General features: G+C 38.3%; 1 protein-coding gene across 1 annotated transcript in view; it reads right to left on the bottom strand.

Moving 5' to 3' along the window:
- LOC306862302 (dynein axonemal intermediate chain 1-like) overlaps positions 1-22,985 on the bottom strand; it is a gene marked incomplete at both ends in the record, with an annotated part of 37,582 nt that overhangs the window by 8,257 nt on the left and 6,340 nt on the right. The window contains 3 exons of the mRNA XM_079405042.1: positions 2,125-2,307; positions 7,331-7,430; positions 8,488-8,636. Of these exons, the coding sequence (XP_079261168.1) occupies positions 2,125-2,307; positions 7,331-7,430; positions 8,488-8,636 (432 nt within the window). The remainder of the gene's footprint in view (positions 1-2,124; positions 2,308-7,330; positions 7,431-8,487; positions 8,637-22,985) is intronic.

Here is a 22,985-nt window from a genome sequence, read left to right as displayed (position 1 = left end):
ACACTGATCACTGGCGGGTGCGGTATTCTCTGATCAACTCAGGTATTACACAGTGTTAAACATACCCGGTGTTCTGTCGATTTGTGCTACCCTGTCAGATTTTCCTACCTCCCATTAAAACAGTAGGTAGTACAATTTGACAATGAAAAATGCTACCTGTTAAATTATGATTTATTAATGTCTACACCTACCACAACCCTAAACCTACCCTTACAGTAATGCAAATACAGTAATTGTGTTATATTCACGGTGGGATACAGCTACCAGAAAACCAACAATAAATAATTTGTTTCTACCTATTAGATTGCGTTTTATTAACATCTACACCTACACCTACCCCAACCCTAAACCTACCCCTTACAGTAATGCAGATGCATTAAATATTGTTGTTCAGCGTGAGAAAAAGAACGAAATATTGATGTGATTGATCCCGGTAGGATCTGATGGGTAGGATAAAATGTCAGGACACCGGGACACGAAGTAATAATTTGGGACCTGACCCAGCTGACCATTTAAAATATAGACCTGAACCCATACGGTTCCCAGGTCCTCGGGTCCTCCGTGAAGACCTCTACTGTGAGGCAACTGTTCCAATACTTATGCTCACATCAGATAGAGGGATGAAACTCTAAAAGTGCTGAACTTCTTAGCTGGTAAAACATCTATGAGTTGAATCACCCAATAATAAAACGTGACAGTCTGTAGTTTTGTCTCATATTCATCTTTTAATCATATTTGTAAATGTCTTGACCCCACAGCCAACAGAGAAATTTTGTCTTTACTGTTCCAATACTTTTGGAGGGCACTGTATATATTTACATGGTTGCTGAAATTCTCTCTTATCCCAGATTGATGTGCAGAGACAATTGGAAGTGTACATTCAAAACCTCTGATTCAACCTGATGAACTAAAAATTGTAAAGAGGGACGACTGTCAGCAATAACACACTTAACATTTAATTCATGAGGAGATTCAGTGGCGGATCTAGGGGTGGGGTCAGAGGGACACTGGCCCCAGCTGAAATCTGATTGGCCCCTGAAGTGCCCCTGTCCTGTCACTCATCGGTGATTTACGTTAGCGTCAAGTCATTTGAAATTCAACCTGTGTATCTTAATAAGCTGACTGATTTAAAATTGTAATTTTGGGCACCCCTGAAATGGGTCACGTCATTGACATAACCTGATTTTACAAAACACCGCATTTATTGCATAGACGGCGCAAGAGCATAACGTACATTAAGTGTCTAACACGAATGTGCACAGTTCAATTGAATAATACAATTTGCGCTATTTAACTTAATGCTGTTGAACCTACTTTACAAAGCAAACTTTTTGCTAAATTAAAAGCGTGCGGTTTCTCGGGTGGAAGTTGCGTTCGTTACTATAACAACATTAGGTTCCAAGCACGTTTTCTTTCAGAATCATCACTGACACGTAGAAAAACTAGCATTTTGTTGAAAATAAAAGTAAGATTCTCACGTCACATAGACCCGGTGTGCTAAAACTGTTTGGCTGAAAATAGTGGAATAGTGTGGAAAGTGCTTCAAATTCTAATGTAGTCTGTGTGGAAGCATCGTATGATTCTCGGTAACACAATAAGGAATGAAACCATTACTGGTTTCACGATGAAATTTCGACGGTTAGTTTTACATTTTAATTATCATTAAAACTGAATTTGATTATTGCTGTAATGTATGGTGTAATTCACACTCGAAGCCAGAGGGTGCAGACTCATAACTCGTAGACGTTATCACAGTATGAAAATGTATTTTTTGCCTCATTAATAAGAAGCCTCATCAGATTGCATAAAATTAGTTTTTAGTAAAAACAGTAATAATTGTCTTGTGTTGATGACTAAACATGCTAGCCCTTATACAAATAGGAACAATTATATTTTATGAATACTTCGCATACTTTGTTCGATAACTCTGGTAAAAAATTATTTTTCTTTGAACTGCTGTGGGTTCGGTGTATGCTGTAAATTCATATCTGAATCCGTCACAAAGATGCAGATACAGCAGTTCAACACTTGAAGTATGTAGCACAGTAGTGATTGAAACAGCATTGATCGATTAAGCATGTGGTTTCATTGGAGGCCTATACATAATATGAGTGCATCTCCAACCTTAGGTTTTTTGCAGAGGTTGGGAGAGAGCTTGAGGCTGGTGACATGGCCGCGGTCATCGCCCACAATGATGATGGGTTGGACAGGGTTGAATTCGATGTGCAAGAGCTTGGTCTTCTTGGACACCACTTTTTGCTGGCAGAAAGCCTCATATTTGTTGATGTTGAGGTCGAACACATGGACCTGAGAGAGAAATGGAGGAGGAGGAGCAAGAAGTTTTAGTCTTTGCATTAATCTGTGTTGCAAGAGTTTCTGTTTTGATGTTTTCAGTGTGAAGCAGACATTAGCACCTCCATAATGTATTCTTTTGCTTTTGCTCCGAGTGTCAGTAAGCCTAAGATGCATTTGAGTTTTTGTGTGCTTGTATTTTAAAATATTCATATGTATAAGCACAAGAATACGTGTGACTGTGGAGGTGGAAGAATGCAGACCATCTGCTGTAGAGGATTGCATTATTAGTGTGACAGTATGTATAGAGGGGTAGTATAATTATTTTAATAGATTAATTAATATGTAACGTCACATTTTAATTATAAATAGAAATTGTAAAATTTTATATAATTTAAATGTTTATTTATATATTTTCATAAATATTTTTAATACATAATGAAGTATATTGGCTGTTTGTGAAAAGTCTGAAATGTGTGTATGGGTGTCTCTCTCAGAAATACAGATTGACCGAGTGGATGACCGAGTCCTGTGCGACAGATGCAATCTGTGGATAACCGTATCTCATCTTCTGCTACATGGAGTAAAAAGAAATCCAAATGATACAGAGAGAGGAGAGAGTGAGTAAGGGATGGGTGATTAGAATTCCCATCATCCTCTTTGTCATTCATGTATCATGCTGCCCACATATAAGCATAGGCAGATGAAAGACAGAGACGGGAGATGGGGGACACAGGATACAGGCTTGGATACTCATTAGTAAATATTTGTCAAGCAGCATGGCTCATATTATCCAGCGAGTGTGAATCTATCTTAACAGACTGATGATATTCTGGGCAGCTGACGCAGTGATACAGAGGACACGTACAACGTCAGTACTAATGATACCATCTGCAAATGCAGGAGTAACACCAAATCTAACACAACATCTTTGGCGCTAAGACCTTGAAGGAAGAAAGCCAGTTTAAAGATTAGAAGTCATGCAGTTCAGTCTGTGTTTTGATGTTTCAAGATATGTCAGCAATATTTATTTTTGTAGGCTTGCCTGCAATGAAATATTCTTCATGGCATTTCGAAATAGCTGAGGCAGCCGACTGGCAGCAGAGATCTGGACCCATTCCAATAGTAGTGTGATACTGGCAAACATCAAATCACAGTGTGTCCCATTTACTGAGATAAAGAAGGAAGTCCAAAGCAAGGGCTTCCTCTTCCATTGTCTCTTTGTTCTTTTACAAATGATTATGTATGCATGTGTTTATTATTATTATTATTATTATATCTATTATTCTGAATGTGTACATTTATGCATTTTTCATTGCACTACTAACTGCAGTAGCTGTGACAGTTTCTGTCAGGACCTGGCTGATACAGACATGTATATAGTTGCAATCAAATTTTTTCAACCCCTTAGCCACCAAGACTTATTGTTTCTCAAGAACATCTTAAATTGGCTCTGAACATTCATGTACAACATTATTCAACACCCAAAAGTCAAATTTTGTGCAAAATCTTTTTTTAAACCAATAAATACTGCCTGTAAGTGCTTGGAAGCTTCTGTCACCGCTCTACTGCAATCTTGGCCCATCCCTCACTTGAAAAAGCTTCCAGATCGCTGATAATCTTTGGTTTTCACGTTGTTACTGCTTTCTTTAAATTCCACCAAATATTTTCAATGAGATTTAAATCTGAAGATGTAACATGTCACTCAAGAACATTCTATGACCAAACAAAAGTAGATTTGGATGTATATTTTGGGATGGCTGTCCTGCAGGAAAGTCCAATAATCATCAAGCTTCAGTCTCTGCACTGAAGACATCCTAATCTTTGCCAAAAGGCCTGATTACTCCAAAGAATCCATGATGTCCTTCATACAGTCAAGATTTCAATTTCCTGCTTCAGCAAAACAGCCCCATAAAAAACTGGTCCACCGCTATGTTTGACCATGGAGATGGTGTTCTTCTGCTCATAAGCTTTGCCTGTTTAGCACCAGACATACTCCTGATCCATGGATCAGAAAGTTCCAGTTTGGTCACATCACTCCATAAAACATTCTTTCAGAACTCTACAGGTTTCCACAAGTTTGCCTTTGATGTTTTTCTTGGTCAAGAGTGGCATTCGGCACGATGTCCTAATATGAAAACCATGTTTGTCTAGTGTTGTTCTTATACGCTGTGCTGATTTTTTTTTTTCTTCCTTTCATCGGGTAATCTTGCAAGTCTTTGGCAGTAAATTGAGGGGTTTTCTTGGTTGCTCCGATCAAACATTTTATTCTTCTTGATAATATTGTCCTTTTTCTTCAACACCCTCAGGTTTTCTGGTACACCACATTTTAAACTTACAAATAAGGCTGCCAGCTTTATCTCTTGGAACTTTTAATGTTTTCCAATCCATTTTCTCAGTTTTGTAATAGAGTTTCCAAAGGCTTAATTGTGTTTTAACTCAATTTTGTAGCATATCCCATAAATAAGTGACTTAGCAGTGTTGAATAGGGGTTGAATAATTATGACAAAAAGAAATCCTATATCTCAAAAACATTACATATGTATATTGACAGTACTGACAGTATATTACATTGATAAATATATTACATTTATAAAAAAAATGCAATATCATATCGCATCAGAAAGGCATTTATTTTCAATAAAAATTAAGGAAATAATCAAAAAAGTTGAAAATAAAGTATCGGATAGGGTTAGGGTAGGTGTAGGGAGGGCTTCATTGTCCCAATAAGGTGGCATCCATTTAATAAATTTGAATTAAAATTATAATTTACACTCAGTACGTTATTAATGCGTACTGTTTTATAATGTACTACAATACTAAGGTGCAGATAATTGCCACTATTTGCAATAAGTAGTATAAATAGCAGAAAATCTTGCTATTTTAACAGTGTAAATATAATCTATCGCTATTTACACAGTGCAAATAGCCGCTGCCAATAAAGAAATGCATGACAAACTAGTTTAAGGAAACAGAACCTTTCACATCTCCGCAAAGTATGAGACATAATCCTTATTATTCTTTTTTTTTTTTTCAGCCATTATCAGCCTTTATACTGACAATAAAACGTTTACCAAGCCACATCGCTTCAATCCCAGTATACATTTACCAAACTATTATCAAAAGTATTTCTAAATAAATACAAAACATTTTCTTGCGGCCTTCCATGAAGTATTATGACAAAAGGCATTATGAAGTAGAATTGGACCTGTTCTGCAGGTGCATTAGAGCTAACATTAGCATCATGCTACATAAGACAATTTATGAGATTAATACACTTTTACGCAGAACTCACTTTAAACCACCATCGAGTGTTTGTAATAACTTCCTTTTGAGATCACATGTACACTTTGAGGGGCCGCGGTACATTAGAAAAGTAGCCCAAAAAAATGCAAACTATGGCTCTGTAATTTTTCCCACGACTGTATTTTCAAAATAGCCCAATTGTGCGGGAAAACCGCGACCCTGACAAAACTGGTTCGCTGTACCTTTGTCAAATATTAGTATACATATCTCTCGCGCACTGTGGCTCTCTCTCTCTCTCGGACACACTCGGTCTCTCTCTTCGTATTCGCTTCACTTGTCTAGCCCGGAGCCTCATAAATCACACAATCCCTGCGTCCCAATGTGTATACTATTCACCCTATCTTTCCTAAATAGTACTGAAAATTACTAATATCACATATAATTTAGGATGGATAGTGTGCACATTGGGACGCAGGCAATGATAGATTACCTTCCACGCTGCGATGATGGCAAGAAGTTGGGGTCAAACTTATCAAACGATTAATTTGCGTTAAAAAAAATTAACGCGTAAATTTTTTTTAGATTAATCGCAAGCGTTAACGCATTAACGTTGACAGCTTTTAAAACACTTCGAAACGGTTACTTCCCAGCCTTGGCATCACAGTAAAGCAGCATTCGGGTTATTTGCTTTTGTTGGGAACAGAGTGTGGTCTTTATTGGATCACGCTGTAATGGGTTTCCAGTAGAGGGCAGGTGTAATTTAGCCCACCTGTGTTACAGTGTTAGCAAATAACAACGACAGCCGCTACAGCACAGCAGTTTAAACCGATCAGGACTGCGAGACTGACAGGTGAAGCCTGAGGATGCTTCAGACAAGAGCTTGAGACCAGCTGTGTGATTTGAGACTAATTGCTAACGAAGGGACACAGGATAGAGTGTGTGTGTGTGCTGCAGCTTACAGGTGCAGTTGAGCACTGTTGGAAAGACATCCCACTGTCTGGCTGCTACTGTGTTTCATTAGCAATTATTAAATTCCTCATAAGGGGGCGTGTGTGTGAAAATCCCTTGTGTAAATCACGTGCGCAATTGTCAGACAAGAAGTGTGCTGTGTCATGACAGTTACTAAGTTTAATGCAGCAACTCTTCACTGTTTACTTACTGAAACAGACCTCTTGGTGAAATAGGTTGCTGCTGGGGGTGTGTTAGTAAGGCAAGTTAAGGGGCCTTCTAATAATTCCCATATATGAAATAACCTTTCTGTTTCCTGTGTGTGGGGAGCATTCTATTTCTGCCATCCAGTGTTGGAGAGGCTACTTTAAAAAAGACTGCTTAAAAAGAGAAGACGACCTAAAACGCTGTACTGGGCCTTTCACACAAAGTCTTTGTTTTTCTGAATCATTCAGTTACATAAACCTTACAAACAAAACTAATCAGTAGAATGAATCAGGTTGTTCAATACTACATATGAGAGAGAGCGAGAGAGAGAGAGAGGGAGGACTGGTTAGGAATGCATGTTATTTTGATTATTGAAAAATGCAATGTTTTTTGAGTGGAAGTATCCTGGAACTGCTGTTTTAAGAAGGAATTATTATTATTATTAGGATAATTCGTTTGGAAAAAGAATGGATGGATGAATGGGTGGATTATGATTACTTTTTTGTTGTTATTATTATTAAAATGGAGCTTGAAGGCACTTAAAAGGCTGCCTTAATCTGGTAACATGAAAAAAAAAATTGTAGAACGGAGACACTGTGGACTTTACTGTTGTATTAGAGTTGGGTAGGCTCTTTACCTTTCCATCAGTGGTGACAGCAGCAAAGACAGTAGAGGAGTATGGAGCCCAGGCCACATCTGTCACTGAAGTTTTCAGATCAAAGATGAACACGGGAGACCTGTGAGAGACATGTATTGTTCCTTGTATTAGCTACTATTCAGTCAAAACGAAGCTCTAACAGAAACTACAGTGCTCCCATTCTGAATTCATCTAATGTGGGCATGCAGAGAAAGGGAGAGCCAGAGCCTTTGTTCAAATGGGAGCAGTCGGAGTAACCGATGTCTAATTTTTAAAGATGTAAAATATAACAGAAAGGCTGCATTTATTTGATCAGATTCTTGAATTACTTCAAGAGGTAAAACTCCAACAAAACCAGACATACAACAGGCAAAGAGATCCATTGCTGATCTACTGACAAAACACAGGAGCTCTCTGTTGGTGGTTTAGGGATACTGCATCTAAAAAATCCACTTAATCCACTAACACATACACAAAATGTGTACTCAAGATGACAGACTAATTCATTATTATCAACCCAAGGATGTCTTTTTGACAACCTAATTGGTTTGTCAAATAAATGCACTGACAAGCTAATTATGTTTATTGTAATTGGAAGAGCAATGCGTGCAGAATTAAATTAAGAAAACCAAGGCCTGAAATTCACATGATGGCAGATATTGTGTATAATTTTACTAATCCCAGAAAATTATGCAATTACCATGCAGGAAATTCACAAAAATATTTATTCATAGTTTTATGTCTAATGCTATGAGAGGGTGAAGACTGACACTGAAAATCTAGTTAAAGATCAAAAGGGCAGGTGCTTGAGCACAACTTGAGGTCTACAGATGCATGTACCAGTTGTTTATACACACTACAAGGGATGATCAGTTTATTAAAATTCTATGGGAGCATGAAACAGTTCACCTGTAATAGTATGATGGAATGTATCTAAATTAAGATATTCAGCCAATTATTGCAACAATTGTTAGAGAAAAATAAATTATAAATTATTATTTTTATTTTTTTTATGTCTCAAATATTTTAGTCCTTATAGTCATTTTTCTGAAATGAAATTCAGGCCATGCCAACTGAAGGTTAAGTAACATGGTGCTATTTTTAGAGGCTGGAAAAGGCTGCTGTAGACATAGTGCTGTAGGGAATGGTGCTCATACTTCATAGTTTGATCCCAAATTTTGACCATACAGTCCCAGCCACAGGAGATGAAGACATCAGGATGGAAGGAATTCCACCTCACACGAGTGACATTCATGAAGTGGGCATCATATTTTTCCAGGAACTTGCTAGAATAGTATTTGGAGCCCTGTAAAACACAAACTCATTTCTGGTTAGATTAACATTACAAAATTGCTGTTTTGTACACAGCACTCTTGCTCCTGTTACACTGCTTAACTATCCACTGGTGCTTATGAATAACATTTGCGGAAATAGTAGTGACATTTAAAACATTCTTTGCAAAGAGAACAGCACCAATTTTCTTGTTTAGTTTGCATTGTGTAGCTCAGGAGAAGTGCTTGATGGATCGAATTCATTGTTCCACGGGCAGCGCATCACACAACAGAAGGGCGTTGAGTTTAATCTGAGAGATGAATCTAAAGAACACAGAGCTCTGCATCAGCTGTCAGTCTTTAGGGAGACAGGGGCCAGTTTTCGCCCAGCGGTATGTCTCTAGCATTCTAGCATTAAATGAGCCTCCAACACAGCTGCCCAACATCTTTGCCAATCCACAGAGGATGCTAGGCAAATCTCCTAAAACAATGAAGAATGTTTTGCTCCAAAGTCTGATCATTTTAGTGCATTTTGTGCGGAATAAGCCTATGAGCTCGGTGCACAAGATGGCGCCGGTGAGCTTCGGCCACGCCAGTGTGTGCATACTTACTTCCGGTCTTGCGACGTTCGCATTTACTGTAAGAGGAAACTTGACACGAAACTTGGCTAGATAGAAGTAATTAATGTTTTTCCGATTAAAAAGCGGATAGTGGTATATCAAAGACAAGAGAAAACATCCTCGCTACAATCGAGCGTAGCGTTAGTTCTGGCAGGTCACGTTAGTCAAGCTCGCGTCAGCTGACTCTCCGCTGATCCCCATCTACCTATAGGAATACGACACCACCTAAGCATCCATATATAGGGTCCTCAGTATTATCAGCAGTTTTCGTATTGCTCAATAGCAAATTAAATGGCGAATTCGGCTGCCAAAACATCATCACAATGAATCAGGAATTTAGCGAGTGGAATTCGTTTCCCCAATGGACTCACCTCCAATTCATTCAAGTTCGTTAACTTGAAAACGTGAATTCACCGCATTGTTATAAGCTGCCCGACTCGGAAGTGACTGAGTTAACATTACTTCACGCATCGCTACATTATTGAAATGGACGCCACGAGTTATGCGACCGAATCAAGAACAAGTTCAGATGGGAACTTCATCCCCAAGAAGGATATCAAGAAATCAAGCATTCTCGCCACAGCTGCTATGTTCACTCTCTCGAACGTCTTCACAAGCTAAGTTCCTTGTAATGCCCTCATGGTGCATTCACACCAGACGCGAATGAAGCGTTAAGCGCGAGTGATTTACATGTTAAGTCAATGCAAAGACGCGAATAGACATCCTGCGGCGCGAATTGAGCGTTTGACGCGCAAATTGAAAAATCTGAACTTTGGCGGATATTCGCGCCGCGTTAACCAATCAGGAGCTTGCTCTAGTAGTGACGTGATTACGAGCGGAGGCAGAAATCAAAACAACAAGAGGACAAAATTATCGACGCTGTATGTGGCAGTAACGTGCGGTGAAATCTTGTCATGGGTAGGCTGTGACCTATCAATGTGGCATATATGTTCATATATTCATTCAGTTAATGTAGCAACCCAAGTTCATATCAGGCATCATCACATCGCTGCCTACATACAGCAAAGTCAGTCATATGTGAGGCTAATGCACAATCAAATCTAATAATCAAATTAATGGACACATCTATCTTATGATTACTTATACAACAAACAAATGTTTTGTGCGGGACACAGTAAGAGAGGGAAGCGGCGCGGTGTCAGCGAACCGACAAGCAGCCTAGTCACTCCTTCAAAATGCGCAAACGCGCACAGACAGCCACACACATGCTATTGGTCTGGTGACGGCGCACCAGGATTTGAATAGGCTACAGTCAGAAAACATTGTGTCAGCAGTACAGCTTTAAAGTACAAAAACAGCTTATTCGCTCCTACAAACTGCGCTAGGCGCACACACCGACACGCAATGAGCATCTGGCGACGGCGCACCAGGATTAAAAAAAGAGAACTAGAAAACAGCATTTTAACCCTTACGAAATGCACCATAATCGCACAGATAGACATACATTACAAATGTGGCAGAGGTGATGGAAGAGAGAACATTTTGGTGTCAGCGCACAGCAGGCCTATAGCCCACCATCAGACAACACACACAAAGCCAATATACGGGTTTTAAAAAAAATAATAAATAAATGAATAGTTTACGTTTTAAAGGGGGTGCTTACTTTTATTTGTAGACGAAGTCCATACGTCTATCCCTCTGGACAAAGCTGTCAATTACTTTGTTGTAAAAGTCCTCTTTGTTGGGTGTATTACTCAATTTCATGAGTTGACAGCCAACGCTAGGCGCCGCTAGATGCTAGTATCGGGAAACGCGGATTGAGTGAGAGCGAGTGGATCACGTGACATGAAGCAAGCTCGGTCTCTGCCTCAATGTTGATAATTCAAGACAGCATGAGAACTGATTGCGCATGCGCAAATCTACGTAAACTACGTTCTATGGACCAAAGAGGCACTGCTAACCTCTGCCTCAATGGCCATGGCCTTGAATTTCCTGCATGAAACAATGGTTTTTAGGAGCAAACAATGGCAAAATGAGTATATTATGTGTATTCCTGAAAAACTTTGTTACAAAAAATAATATTTGGAATAAAATAAATGCAATTAATAATGTAGTTTGAGGTGAATTAATAAAGCTCTTGGAATTAATAAATGTAATGTCAACATTGGTGAGGCACTGCCTACCCTGCCTACCCTGACCGCACCTCCCTGGTATGTGGATACCCGGAGCTGTACCATAGACCAAAGATTACCTGTTAGATTTACCTAAAACAAATTATATCTTATGTTTATCCACTACAGAGACATCAGGGCCAGCGGCAAATGTTAGAAGGACTAGCCGAGGTTATGCTCCTCTCTTCGGGATACATGAGCACGAGTGCCCGGTGATCGCCTGGAGCTCACGGCTCCGAAATCGGCGAAGCACATTTTCAAATAGGCGCTGTTTTTATAAATAAACCGCAGATTTGAGTTTTAAACAACTACATTCTCGGCTGAAATACACGCGTCCAGTGTTTCCATAGCACATAAAGGACTGATTTTATTTATGGCGTTCCGATCGGCTCTTTAATATGACTTTGCTACATGCACTCGTCTCAATGAACGTGACGTCTGCGTCTGCCGAACGTCTCGTCTGCGTCTGCCACATCACTCGTTCGTGTGCCGAACGTGACGTCTGCGTCTGCCGAACGTGACGTCTGCGTCTGCCATAGTCTGCTGCAAGGGCGGTTTCCAGCACATTCCACTCACTCATTCTTTATTATTTTTTCCCACTGATCTTCAGTTGTATTTAATTAAGTGATTTTACCTGTATAGCTTTTATTCCAAATAGTAATGAATTTACACAAATGTTCATGTTAAAATATTTGTTTGCCATTGTTTCTTGTCAACATATGCACAGATAGCCTACTTATCAAGAAATCATGTAGCCTAGGCTACTATTCACCACTAGGAGTCTCTTGACCAACACAAAAGAGTAGTTGTAAACATTTGGGCTGATTTAACTAACATTTAACTAAATGTTTAATAAAGGGGCAAAACGTCATAAACAAAAGTCAAATAATAGTTTACAAACTATTTAAAAAAAAGTTTACAGTCGTTTTTTTTTTCACCACAGGTGACTTGTATATAAAAAAATAGTAGCCTATTTTTCAATTCTATTCTTCTATTTAAAGGATCTACAGAAAACGCGATCGAGTTGTCTGTTTTGTAGTCTACCAAAGTGCTGTAGCCTAGGCCTTTTAAAACTATATAAAAAAACACAATAACAACCCCAACAATAAGCTATAAAAATGCAATAGCCTATATCAAGTTTGTTTCTTCATATTTCTATCTTTGTGGGGGCATTTGGCCCTCAAAATGTGGGTTAAACAACACACACACAATATCCTATATATAAATCACAGACGCAGACATCACGTTATAAGACAGACGCAAGTGTCACGTTCATTGAGACGAGTGCATGTTGCAAAGTCATATTAAAGAACCGATCGCTATGGCGTTCCGATCGGCTCTTTAATATGACTTTGCTACATGCACTCGTCTCAATGAACGTGACGTCTGCGTCTGCCGAACGTCTCGTCTGCGTCTGCCGAACGTCTCGTCTGCGTCTGCCACATCACTCGTTCGTGTGCCGAACGTGACGTCTGCGTCTGCCATAGTCTGCTGCAAGGGCGGTTTCCAGCACATTCCACTCACTCATTCTGGATTTAAAAAAAAATCCATATTAATTTGTGAATATTTTAAATGTTTAATAAAGGGGCAAAACGTCATAAACAAAAGTCAAATAATAGTTTACAAACTATTTAAAAAAAAGTTTACAGTCGTTTTTTTTCACCACAGGTGACTTATATATAAAAAATAGTAGCCTATTTTTCAATTCTATTCTTCTATTTAAAGGATCTACAGAAAACGCGATCGAGTTGTCTGTTTTCTAGTCTACCAAAGTGCTGTAGCCTAGGCCTTTTAAAACTATATAAAAAAACACAATAACAACCCCAACAATAAGCTATAAAAATGCAATAGCCTATATCACGTTTGTTTCTTCATATTTCTATCTTTGTGGGGGCATTTGGCCCTCAAAATGTGGGTTAAACAACACACACACAATATCCTATATATAAATCACAGACGCAGACATCACGTTATAAGACAGACGCAAGTGTCACGTTCATTGAGACGAGTGCATGTTGCAAAGTCATATTAAAGAACCGATCGCAACCGCTGGCACACTGCACTGAGCCATGTTGAGTAGAGTGTTAAATACGTGTTAGAGAAAAAAATGATTAATAACTTCACTGCCACACGTGAATGACGCGTGACGTCTGACTCGACACTTCACTGCCACGCGTGATTTACGTGACGTCTGCGTGACGTCTGCGTCACGTCTGCGTCTTAAAATGAATGGAATAAATAGCAGAAAGAAAGAAAAAAATAAGACGTTGAGTGAGACGTTCATTGAGACGAGTGCATGTAGCAAAGTCATATTAAAGAGCCGATCGGAACGCCATAGATCGCAACCGCTGGCACACTGCACTGAGCCATGTTGAGTAGAGTGTTAAATACGTGTTAGAGAAAAAAATAATTAATAACTTCACTGCCACACGTGAATGACGCGTGACGTCTGACTCGACACTTCACTGCCACGCGTGATTTACGTGACGTCTGCGTCACATCTGCGTCTTAAAATGAATGGAATAAATAGCAGAAAGAAAAAAAAATAAGACGTTGAGTGAGACGTTCATTGAGACGAGTGCATGTAGCAAAGTCATATTAAAGAGCCGATCGGAACGCCATATTTATTTGCCAAATTCTATACATATGTTCTCTGTGGCAGTCATACCTGCGCCGCCTGGCAGAAGCCCCGCCCATGACGCGAATTCGCGTCTGTTGTGCAGTGAATTTCACGCGCGAATGAAGCGAGTAAACCCAAAATGTTCACGCGTCCAACTACGGACGAATAGTGCGATTTATTCGCGCAAGTCCCGTCCAGTGTAAAGGCACTGTCAGGTTACTGGCAACATGTCTGTTGCTATGGCTATAGCCGTTGTTTAGGCTCATTCAGTTGTTCAGCTGGCAATGTGCGGTACTGTTACTGGCATACGCTTGTCGTTGCAATATGCTGCGCTTAAAAGGGGATACAACGCCATTTCATGCATTCTGAATTGTTTACACTGTTACGAGTTGGATTGTTATGCACGCGCGCACGCACTCAACGACCCGAGCGAGAGCAAGAGCGCGCGCCGCTCACCGTGTTTCGTTCATGGTACGGAAGTCATCGGCAGTACTTGCTCGAGAAGAATGTCTCTAATGATGTGTTTTGGATGTGAGGAAAGGATAACCTTTCAGTGTTATGTGAACAGCGGATGCAATTTGTTTTTCTGGGGCAGCAACAGAGTTTCACAACGTGTGTGTTTTCCCGTCATTCCGGTGACGAATGTTTTATAACTAGGTACATTCTAACACTGGATTTGCACATCGTTTGATACTAAAGACGGAGCAGTCCCAGCGATAAAGATCCGTCATAACTAGGAGCTGCTGTAAAACTGCATCTGAACTCTGTGATTGTTAATTTGTTGCCAATCGCGACTCTTCAGATTCACAAGTCGTTAATTTGCTGCTAAGTGCTCGCGACTCTTCAGCTCCGCCCATGGTTCGCCAGGAGCTCGGCTGTTTTCGGAGAGAATCGTAAGATGTATCTTTCTTTTATAAACCTAATTAAACTGAAGACTCTTCGGAAGATGTGAATGATGCAATCAGGGCCGTAGCTAGAGGATTGGGGGCCCCCTGAAAAAATATTGATGTTGGCCCCCACATCAATACATATAGATGTATACAGGGGCGGACTGGGGCCAAAAAGTGGCCCTGGACTTTTTGGCACAGAGCGACCCACCAAACCCTGTCCACAACACACCACACCACACCATAAATGAGTGGCATAATCTTGACATTATAATTTGTTTTTTTCTGGTGTATATGGCAAATAGTAAATAATTTTAAAGAATTTTTACAAGGGACAGTTTAATATCACTAAAGTTAAATACCAATATTATCAGTCCAAATGACACAATGCTCTGGTATCGTCCAGAAGACTTAAATAGTGCAGAATGTGGACTGTTTTAATAGGCCTTTCTATTGGTCATATACAGTATTTGTCCTTTTGCAGGAGCTTGACATCTATCATTATAAGTAATAGAGCTCCAATTGTGGAGAAGAGTATACTAATTATTTTGATGATGAAAAATACAGTAAACAGTACTGTGAAATATATAATGTTACAATTTAAAACAGCTGTCTTCTATGCGAATACATAGTAAAATATAGTTGACTGTTGTGATGTGCAGCTGAATTTTCAGCATCATTTCTCCAGTCTTCAGTGTCACATGATCTTCAGAAATCATTCTAATATACTGATTTACTGCTCAACAAACATTTCTGATTATTATCAATGTTAAAAACTATTGTGCTGCTTCATATTTTTGTGGAAAATGTGATACCATTCAGTCTTGGGTAAGATTAAAAATATAAATTAATATTTTTCTTCAACAATGTTGCATTAAATCAAAGATTATAGAATACAAAAAGGGACTTTGATTTAAATTGATTTAAGCGACAGTAAATATATTTACACTTATTACAAAGTACTTATATTTCAAATAAATGCGGTTCTTTAACTGAGAACCATTATACCAATAATAAAACCATTATTAATAACTGATAATTGAACCGCAAATTAGGCATCATTAGAATTATTTCTGAAGGGACACTGAAGACTGGATGATGCTGAAAATTCAACTTTGATCACAGCAATAAATTACATTTAAAATATCCTAAATAGAAAACCACTATTTTAAGTGTAATAATTCATTATATTTGGCTATTGTTTTACTGTATTGTTGATCAAATAAATTAAATATTCTTTCAAATAAATAAAAAGCCTTATTTATTTCAAACTTTTAACTACCAGTGTGTATATAAAATATGCTAATAGTGTGTGATTAAGCAAATTATATTTTTATTAGGCCTATAATATAAATCACTTTCCTATGCACAGCACTCGAAAGCAAAAGTCTTCAGATTTACAGTGTTCTAGAGTAAGATTGAGAATGATTTTTATAGATTTTTAAACATTTTCTTAGACACGTAAAATCACGGAACAAAGCAGATTTACAAAAACTCTTATCTCGTGTCGACTGAAAACTGCATTATAGCCTACATAATGACAATTTGAATAATGGCATTAAAATATGAGACATTTGAAAAGGCCAGTAATAGTTTGCATTCCTAAAAATTAATGTCTGTTATTTAACTAAACGGTTGGCAAATATTGCTGAATTTTCTTGTCATGTTTAGCCGCTTACATATTACCTCAGCTGGCATTAAAGTCGCGCGCAGCTCAGCATCTGTGAACAGTAAATCCCGCCTTCTACACTTTGCTTGGCTGTTTCAAACATTTTGACATTGACGAGCGCTTTTGAGCCGCTGCACTGAGCTGGAGCATGCTGAATTAATTAGAATGCCCTGGGCCATTCGTCTGGACCGATGGAAGGATATACGTACATTTACTACAATCCAATTTTTTAATATATATTACGCAAAGGGCCGGTCCACATTGTACAGCGGCCCACCGGTCTCAACTCTGATTGGACGTCTTGTTCTCGATCTGGGGTGGGACTTCTTAGAATACTTCGTATCAGATTAAACCATTTTTCGAGAGGGTAGAGGGTAGACAATTTCTTTAACCAAATTGCATGCTTTTTTGTGGTTTTCATAATATCTTAGTTATACAACTACTAAAATATTAGAATTATTCACAGAACATTGGCCTATATAGTATAATTCCTGGATTTTGTGGGGCCCCCTGGGCGGTGGGGGCCCCTAGAATTGTCCCCACCTTTCACCCCACTAGCGACGGCCCTGGATGCAATACTACACTATAGGCTCTCAAGATTAACATGAGATTGGCCGAAACTGTATGTTATGTCCTCTTTAACCTAGTCAAGTCGTCTTTATTTTTTAGTAGGCTACTTACAGCACAGATTTAAGCAGCAGAAAATGACCATGGTGCAAACGGAATCATTTCTGCTGCGGCGTAGCTCCAAGAGAAAATGGTAAACGGTCGTTGTTCAGTGAAGTCGTCTAATCCGAAACCTTGGCTGCTAACATGCTGCTTTTCAGCCATTGACTTCACAGCGTTTGTTCATGAAGGTCATGAAACCGATATTGGACATGCTTTTGAGGCAGCTTAATGGTCAATGATATAGAACAAGCTTATTGATAACGAAGCAGTTATTTAATTTCTTAATACTAATTACTCTCTAGAAATGACTTCAGACACCATCTTTATTTTGCTCAACCATACAGGATTGTGGGTATCAAGGCAGCAAAGGATACATCTATTCTGCTTTTAATTATCGACCGAATGAAGGTATCTCAGGAGGTAGGAAGTAAGGCCAACATTGGATTCGACATGTCTGATGCCTTCTTTCTTCGGAATGTGTCTTTCAAAGGCAGCATTTTCCAGTTCGGATGCAGCCTTCATTTCAGCATTGATTCTGCTCTGGTATCAAACACGCTTGTTCGGTCTAGTCGTTTTGGGAACATGCTTGTTCTTAAGCTCTTGGTTGTATTGGAATAGGGCCGGGCGGTATATCGAATTTGTACGATATATCGATATATTCTTTATAAGCGATACGATATAAGGCAATACCGTTTATATCGATATACAGTAGTTTGAAACGAGCGCATCTGAAAATATACATGGAAAAAACAATTCTGTAAAATTTACGGTAAAAAACTGGCAGCTGTGGTTGCTGGAATTCTACCGTGAAAAATACGGTAACAACATTTGAGGTTTTACGGTTTTAACTTAAATTTACAGTTAAATACCGTAATTTCATTAACTGATATAATGTTAATATACCAACCTATTGAAGTACTGAAATCTGTTTTGTACCTGACTGACAACCACCAAATGCAGGTGGTGATGAGAAAGTCACATGATGAACCAAAGCCCATCACAATGGCTATAGCGCATCTGAAAACAATAATACAAAACATAATACACACACACACACATTGCAGGCAATGAACTTAAACTTCAGCACTCTTTTGCTAGTTACTGAAAACTTTGCCCTGAGGGAATTTCAAACAGAAAACTTGTCTGTCTTTGCTCTTAAATTACTTCAACCAGTTTCCAGCAGAATTAAGAAGATTTGTTTGATAGTACTTACTTTAAGTTGAGTTTCCGTTCCTTTCCTGGTCGAGGGAACCCCGGGTGTGGATTGGCTGCTGAAATCGCTGTTGCGTGATATCACTGGGGATGCCCTCTTGCGATTGGTTGGATTCTCTGTGACGTGATGATGCTCTAAGGAAGTCTGTCTCAGTTCTTACGGCTTCAGATGTTAAAGTTTCTTTAGAAATTTGACTAAGTCTTGATAGTTGTTCAATGCTCGGCCAGATGTTAATGGCTGGAAGCGCTTAACAGCGCGATCAGAGCAGGAGCCGAAGTTTTCAACAGGGCGCGAGCAAACAAAGAGACCCAAGGCACCAAAGTTGGGTGTCTGTCTTTTAACGGGCTGACTTCAGTCTGCCCCTTTTGCTGTTTGATCCAATCACAAGTGTTTCTGTAGGGCGGAGCCCCGCACCACATGGCTCAGTTTTCCGTGCGTAAATCCTTTGCTGAATTATTCCATAACATGAAGAGCAGATCCTAGCAGATTCCTATAAGTGTTTTAATCGTACATTATGATAAGAGAGGTCAATTTTCATCCACACCAAATTATTGCTGACACAACTAGCTTTCATTCGAAATCAAACACCAAGTATTTTGCATACCCAAAGTACATATCAATTTGATCTATTACGCGGTTAAGGCATAGATTAAACAATTCTAAATAATCACACCAAGCATGTGAAACTAAACAATAGTGATCGGGAAAAATTTGACATCAAAAGATTACAACAATACCATAGATTCCAATAACACAACAAGCTTAATTTCATGAAATACTACCTGAATATATATTGTAAATATATTGTGTATAATGCTTTTGAGTAAATTGCTTTAATAGCAGGAACAATTATAATTTGTTCTTTTTTGGAATCCTTAAGCAAGATTTGAGTCTCTTTGTCTGTTAATAATGAGAAAAGGCGCATTTCCTTTGGAATGTGAGGAGGACGAAAGGAGAGTTGTCTGAAACATGAGAATATCACATTTCTGAAGATCTGGAGATTTCCTTAGCTCGGACGTCGGTTGTAAAACCGTCTCTCCTGGTTGATAACATCATTGAATTTATGCGTTAATGGTCAGGAAATCGTGTCCAGATCCAGAGGTCTTTGTCCTGTTTCTGGCTGAATTATGTTTAATTGATAAGAAAGCCACAGTAAAGTCCTGTTCTGGAATACGTCCAGATTTTTCCACACATATATCCTTCGTTTTAGGTGTCTCGTAAGACGTTAAGGAGAGCAGTGCAGGATGCTTGGGCGCGGTGCTGGTTGTTAATGAATTTTACGGCCACAGATAGTGAAAAGAGAAACTTTCTCCAGAATGTGCTGTCTTTAAATTATTTTGTGTGTGTGTCCTGGTCTACTTGGGCACTACACCAAGTAGCTTTTAAATAATATCATATATAGAAGGTGCACAGTGTCATTCACACGAGCACTAAACACCATCATGGTGAGACTCATTAAACTGTAATATGCAATAAACATTAATGTAACAACATTAGGTGTAACATACAACCCAAATAAACATAACTGATAAGAAAAAACTAAGAAGAAAGTTATTTAAAAGAGAAAACATCATCAAATTCAAACAAAATTTTAAATGCACGGCAGGGAATTCTGGTAACGTCAGTTTACGGTTTTTCCCTGTACATTTTACAGGGACTTTCCGTTAACAATTTAACAGGTTTTTACTGTAGCATTTTCACAGTTTTGTACCGTTAAAATCACAGTAATTGTTTTTTTTTACAGTGTAGCGGAGGATACAGACTCAGCCGCTGCGGAGAAAGTGCATAAAACAATTTGTTCCAAAGATGTGACAAACTTTATATGAAGGGCTTTAAAAAAAAAAAAAAAAAAGCCTATAGTTTATAGATTCAGTTTAAAGCGGCTCACTGTCAGATGCTCTGACAGAAAGGCTGCGTGTGCCGCTGACAGAGACACGCTGTTTAATGTGTTTGAGATGTGCTGTTTTCCTAAATGCATAATACATTTGACAGGTATTCTCCATCTGTAGATGTTAGAAGCCATGGAAATATTTCCATTTTGCTGTCAGAAGTGCATGAGCTTTTGCTTTGCGATTCCACGCTAAACTTCATAGACTTCATTTAGAACGAGCGCTGTCACACATGCGCGCCAAACAGACAGAGTGCTGGAGGGCCACTGTCCTGCAGAGTTTAGCTCCAACCCTAATCAAACACACCTGAAGAAGCTAACCAAGGTCTTTGAGATCACTAGAAAGCTACAGGCAGCCGTGTTTGATTAGTCTGGCCACGACTGCCCCCTAACTTATAATGAAAACTACGTTTTCGGGTTATCGCTGCTCCTATCGTGTGTTTTCAGGTGTGTTTTACCATAATTAGGTTGCGACTAGCCTAATTTATAATGAAAATAATGTCTCGTCGTTTGTTATTGTAAATGAAAGATGATTGACTCGCATGCCGCTTGACAAACGCATTATTGCAATATAGCCTACATATTGTTTGTATTTCGCTATAAAACTGACATATTTTGAAACCTGAGACTTATATCTCCCGGTTCTCCCAATCTGGCATTTGCATGCGTAAAAGGCTAGAATAGACTATCTCAAAATATTATAACTATAATCTTTATTCTCTAAACAGTTCGACTTTATTCTTGTAATATTTCGACATTATTCTTGTAATATTTCGACATTATTCTCATAATTTCGACTTTATTCTTGAAATATTAAGACTTCAATCTCGTAATTTTAGATTATTTTTTTTTTACGTGGCACTAAAACGCCGTCGTACTTTTACAGCCCTTTTTCATTTAAAAAATATGTTTGATGCAAAGTTAACTAAAATATTAAAATATTTTATAAAATAAAAATATTAAATTTATATTAAAATAAAAAAGATGATGGAACAAACTGATGTATATGCACAACTGAGAAATGGATATTTATGAAGATCAATCACAGCCCAAGTCTTACAAGGTAAACTTTTCATAAAAAAAAAAAATGTAATACAAACATTTTCGAGAAATAAGTAATTTGCACATAATTGAAGGAAAAATGTGTAGCTGTGTGTACACACCATGAGTTCAACTTTCGTTTCGTGAACAGTAGGGATTAACGTTGTAAGTGTATTTCATTCATTCACCAGACGCAAACATACGTAAGTTTCAAATGCACTGGCCCAGTTAACATTTATTGTATAGTGATAATAGCAGTGTAGATCTTATTTGCATTTGAAGTGATATTATAAATCCTGTAAACGTGTGTATATATAGAAGGTAATATTTGTATTGCTCCGGTTCTCTGCACTGGCATTTAGCACAACCGGAAGTATCTATGCACACACTTGCTAGACCGGAAATCCAAGATGGCGGAGATATGCAACTAGCCAATTATAGCATAGAGAAAATTCTCCCATCAAAAATGTAGTTTCCATGAGTATTACAGATAAAAAGCAAATAACACTTAAGATTAAAGTTTAAAGATTAAAACTAGCTCACCTTTACACCGTCTGGAATTTGTTGAGTTTCCAGTTTACTTAACTTGCATATGATCACACATTTTCTGTGTTCTTTCAAGGCTATAAAATCCGATTTGAGATGCACATGATTTATTGCATTGTTGTGCACATATAATCTAATGTTGTGCTGGTAAAAGATCTGAGCATGTTTTAAAATCTTTTCTGTCTTCTATCCCCTTCAATGAGAATTATGCCATCACAACAGAGCTGGTGTGATCGGCAGCTGTACTCCTTGTGTTTTGGATTTACCTTGCATTTCTTCAGCAATGTTTTCTGCTTTTTCTGACCATCCACCAAGTGTCAACCATTATATAATAGGCCATAGTGTATATTTTTAGGGTAAATCCTGAGACTTTCTAACAACATGCCCAAATAAGAGCAGTTGTTGCTCTCTCACCATGGCTTCTAAACTAGCAAAGCTGGTCTCAGTATCAGAATTACAGCAGAAAGCATAATCCGATAACGTTCTGAAAGAGTCGCTTTAATTGAGCCGCTCACAATTTTTCATAGAAAATGATTTTGTAAAGAAATGTCATTTTTTAACTGAAGTTCAAGGATTTGAAAGTGGGTCCTGGTGCTGTGACCTCTAATATTTCATTAAAGGTGGGCAAGGTGAGAATGTGTGATAGGGCCATGTGCTTCCAAACAGAGCAAGTCTGGTAATGTCAGTGATAAGAGACAGCAAAAATCCTGCAGCATCTGTTTAGCTTTAATGGCTGTGGCATTAGCATGACACACAAATTATTTCTATAATTCATGCACATGGCAAATACCAGTTTTAATAAGGTTATAGTATTACTAATAACTAGTGTAACTAACTATATATGGGTAGTTGATGTATCAATGTGTCCTGTAGTGTGATGGAAATATGTAAAGAAAAAACAATAAAAAAAAAAACCCTAACATTGAAGATAAACCTCTCTCATGCTATTTGTAACTCTAAGAATGAAGATACATTTTTCTCATGTTATTTGTGTTAAGTTTTTTTTTTTTTTTTTTTTCTACATTTTTTTGCTATGTCACACCATAGGACACAGTCCAATTTTTGTCAACTACCCATACAGGTGCATCTCAAAAAAATT

This window comes from Barbus barbus (assembly GCF_936440315.1).
Source record: "Barbus barbus genome assembly, chromosome: 43".
Classification (NCBI taxonomy): Eukaryota; Metazoa; Chordata; class Actinopteri; order Cypriniformes; family Cyprinidae; genus Barbus; species Barbus barbus.
Note: the sequence above shows the minus strand (reverse complement) of the source record. Positions and strands in the feature narration are given on the sequence as shown.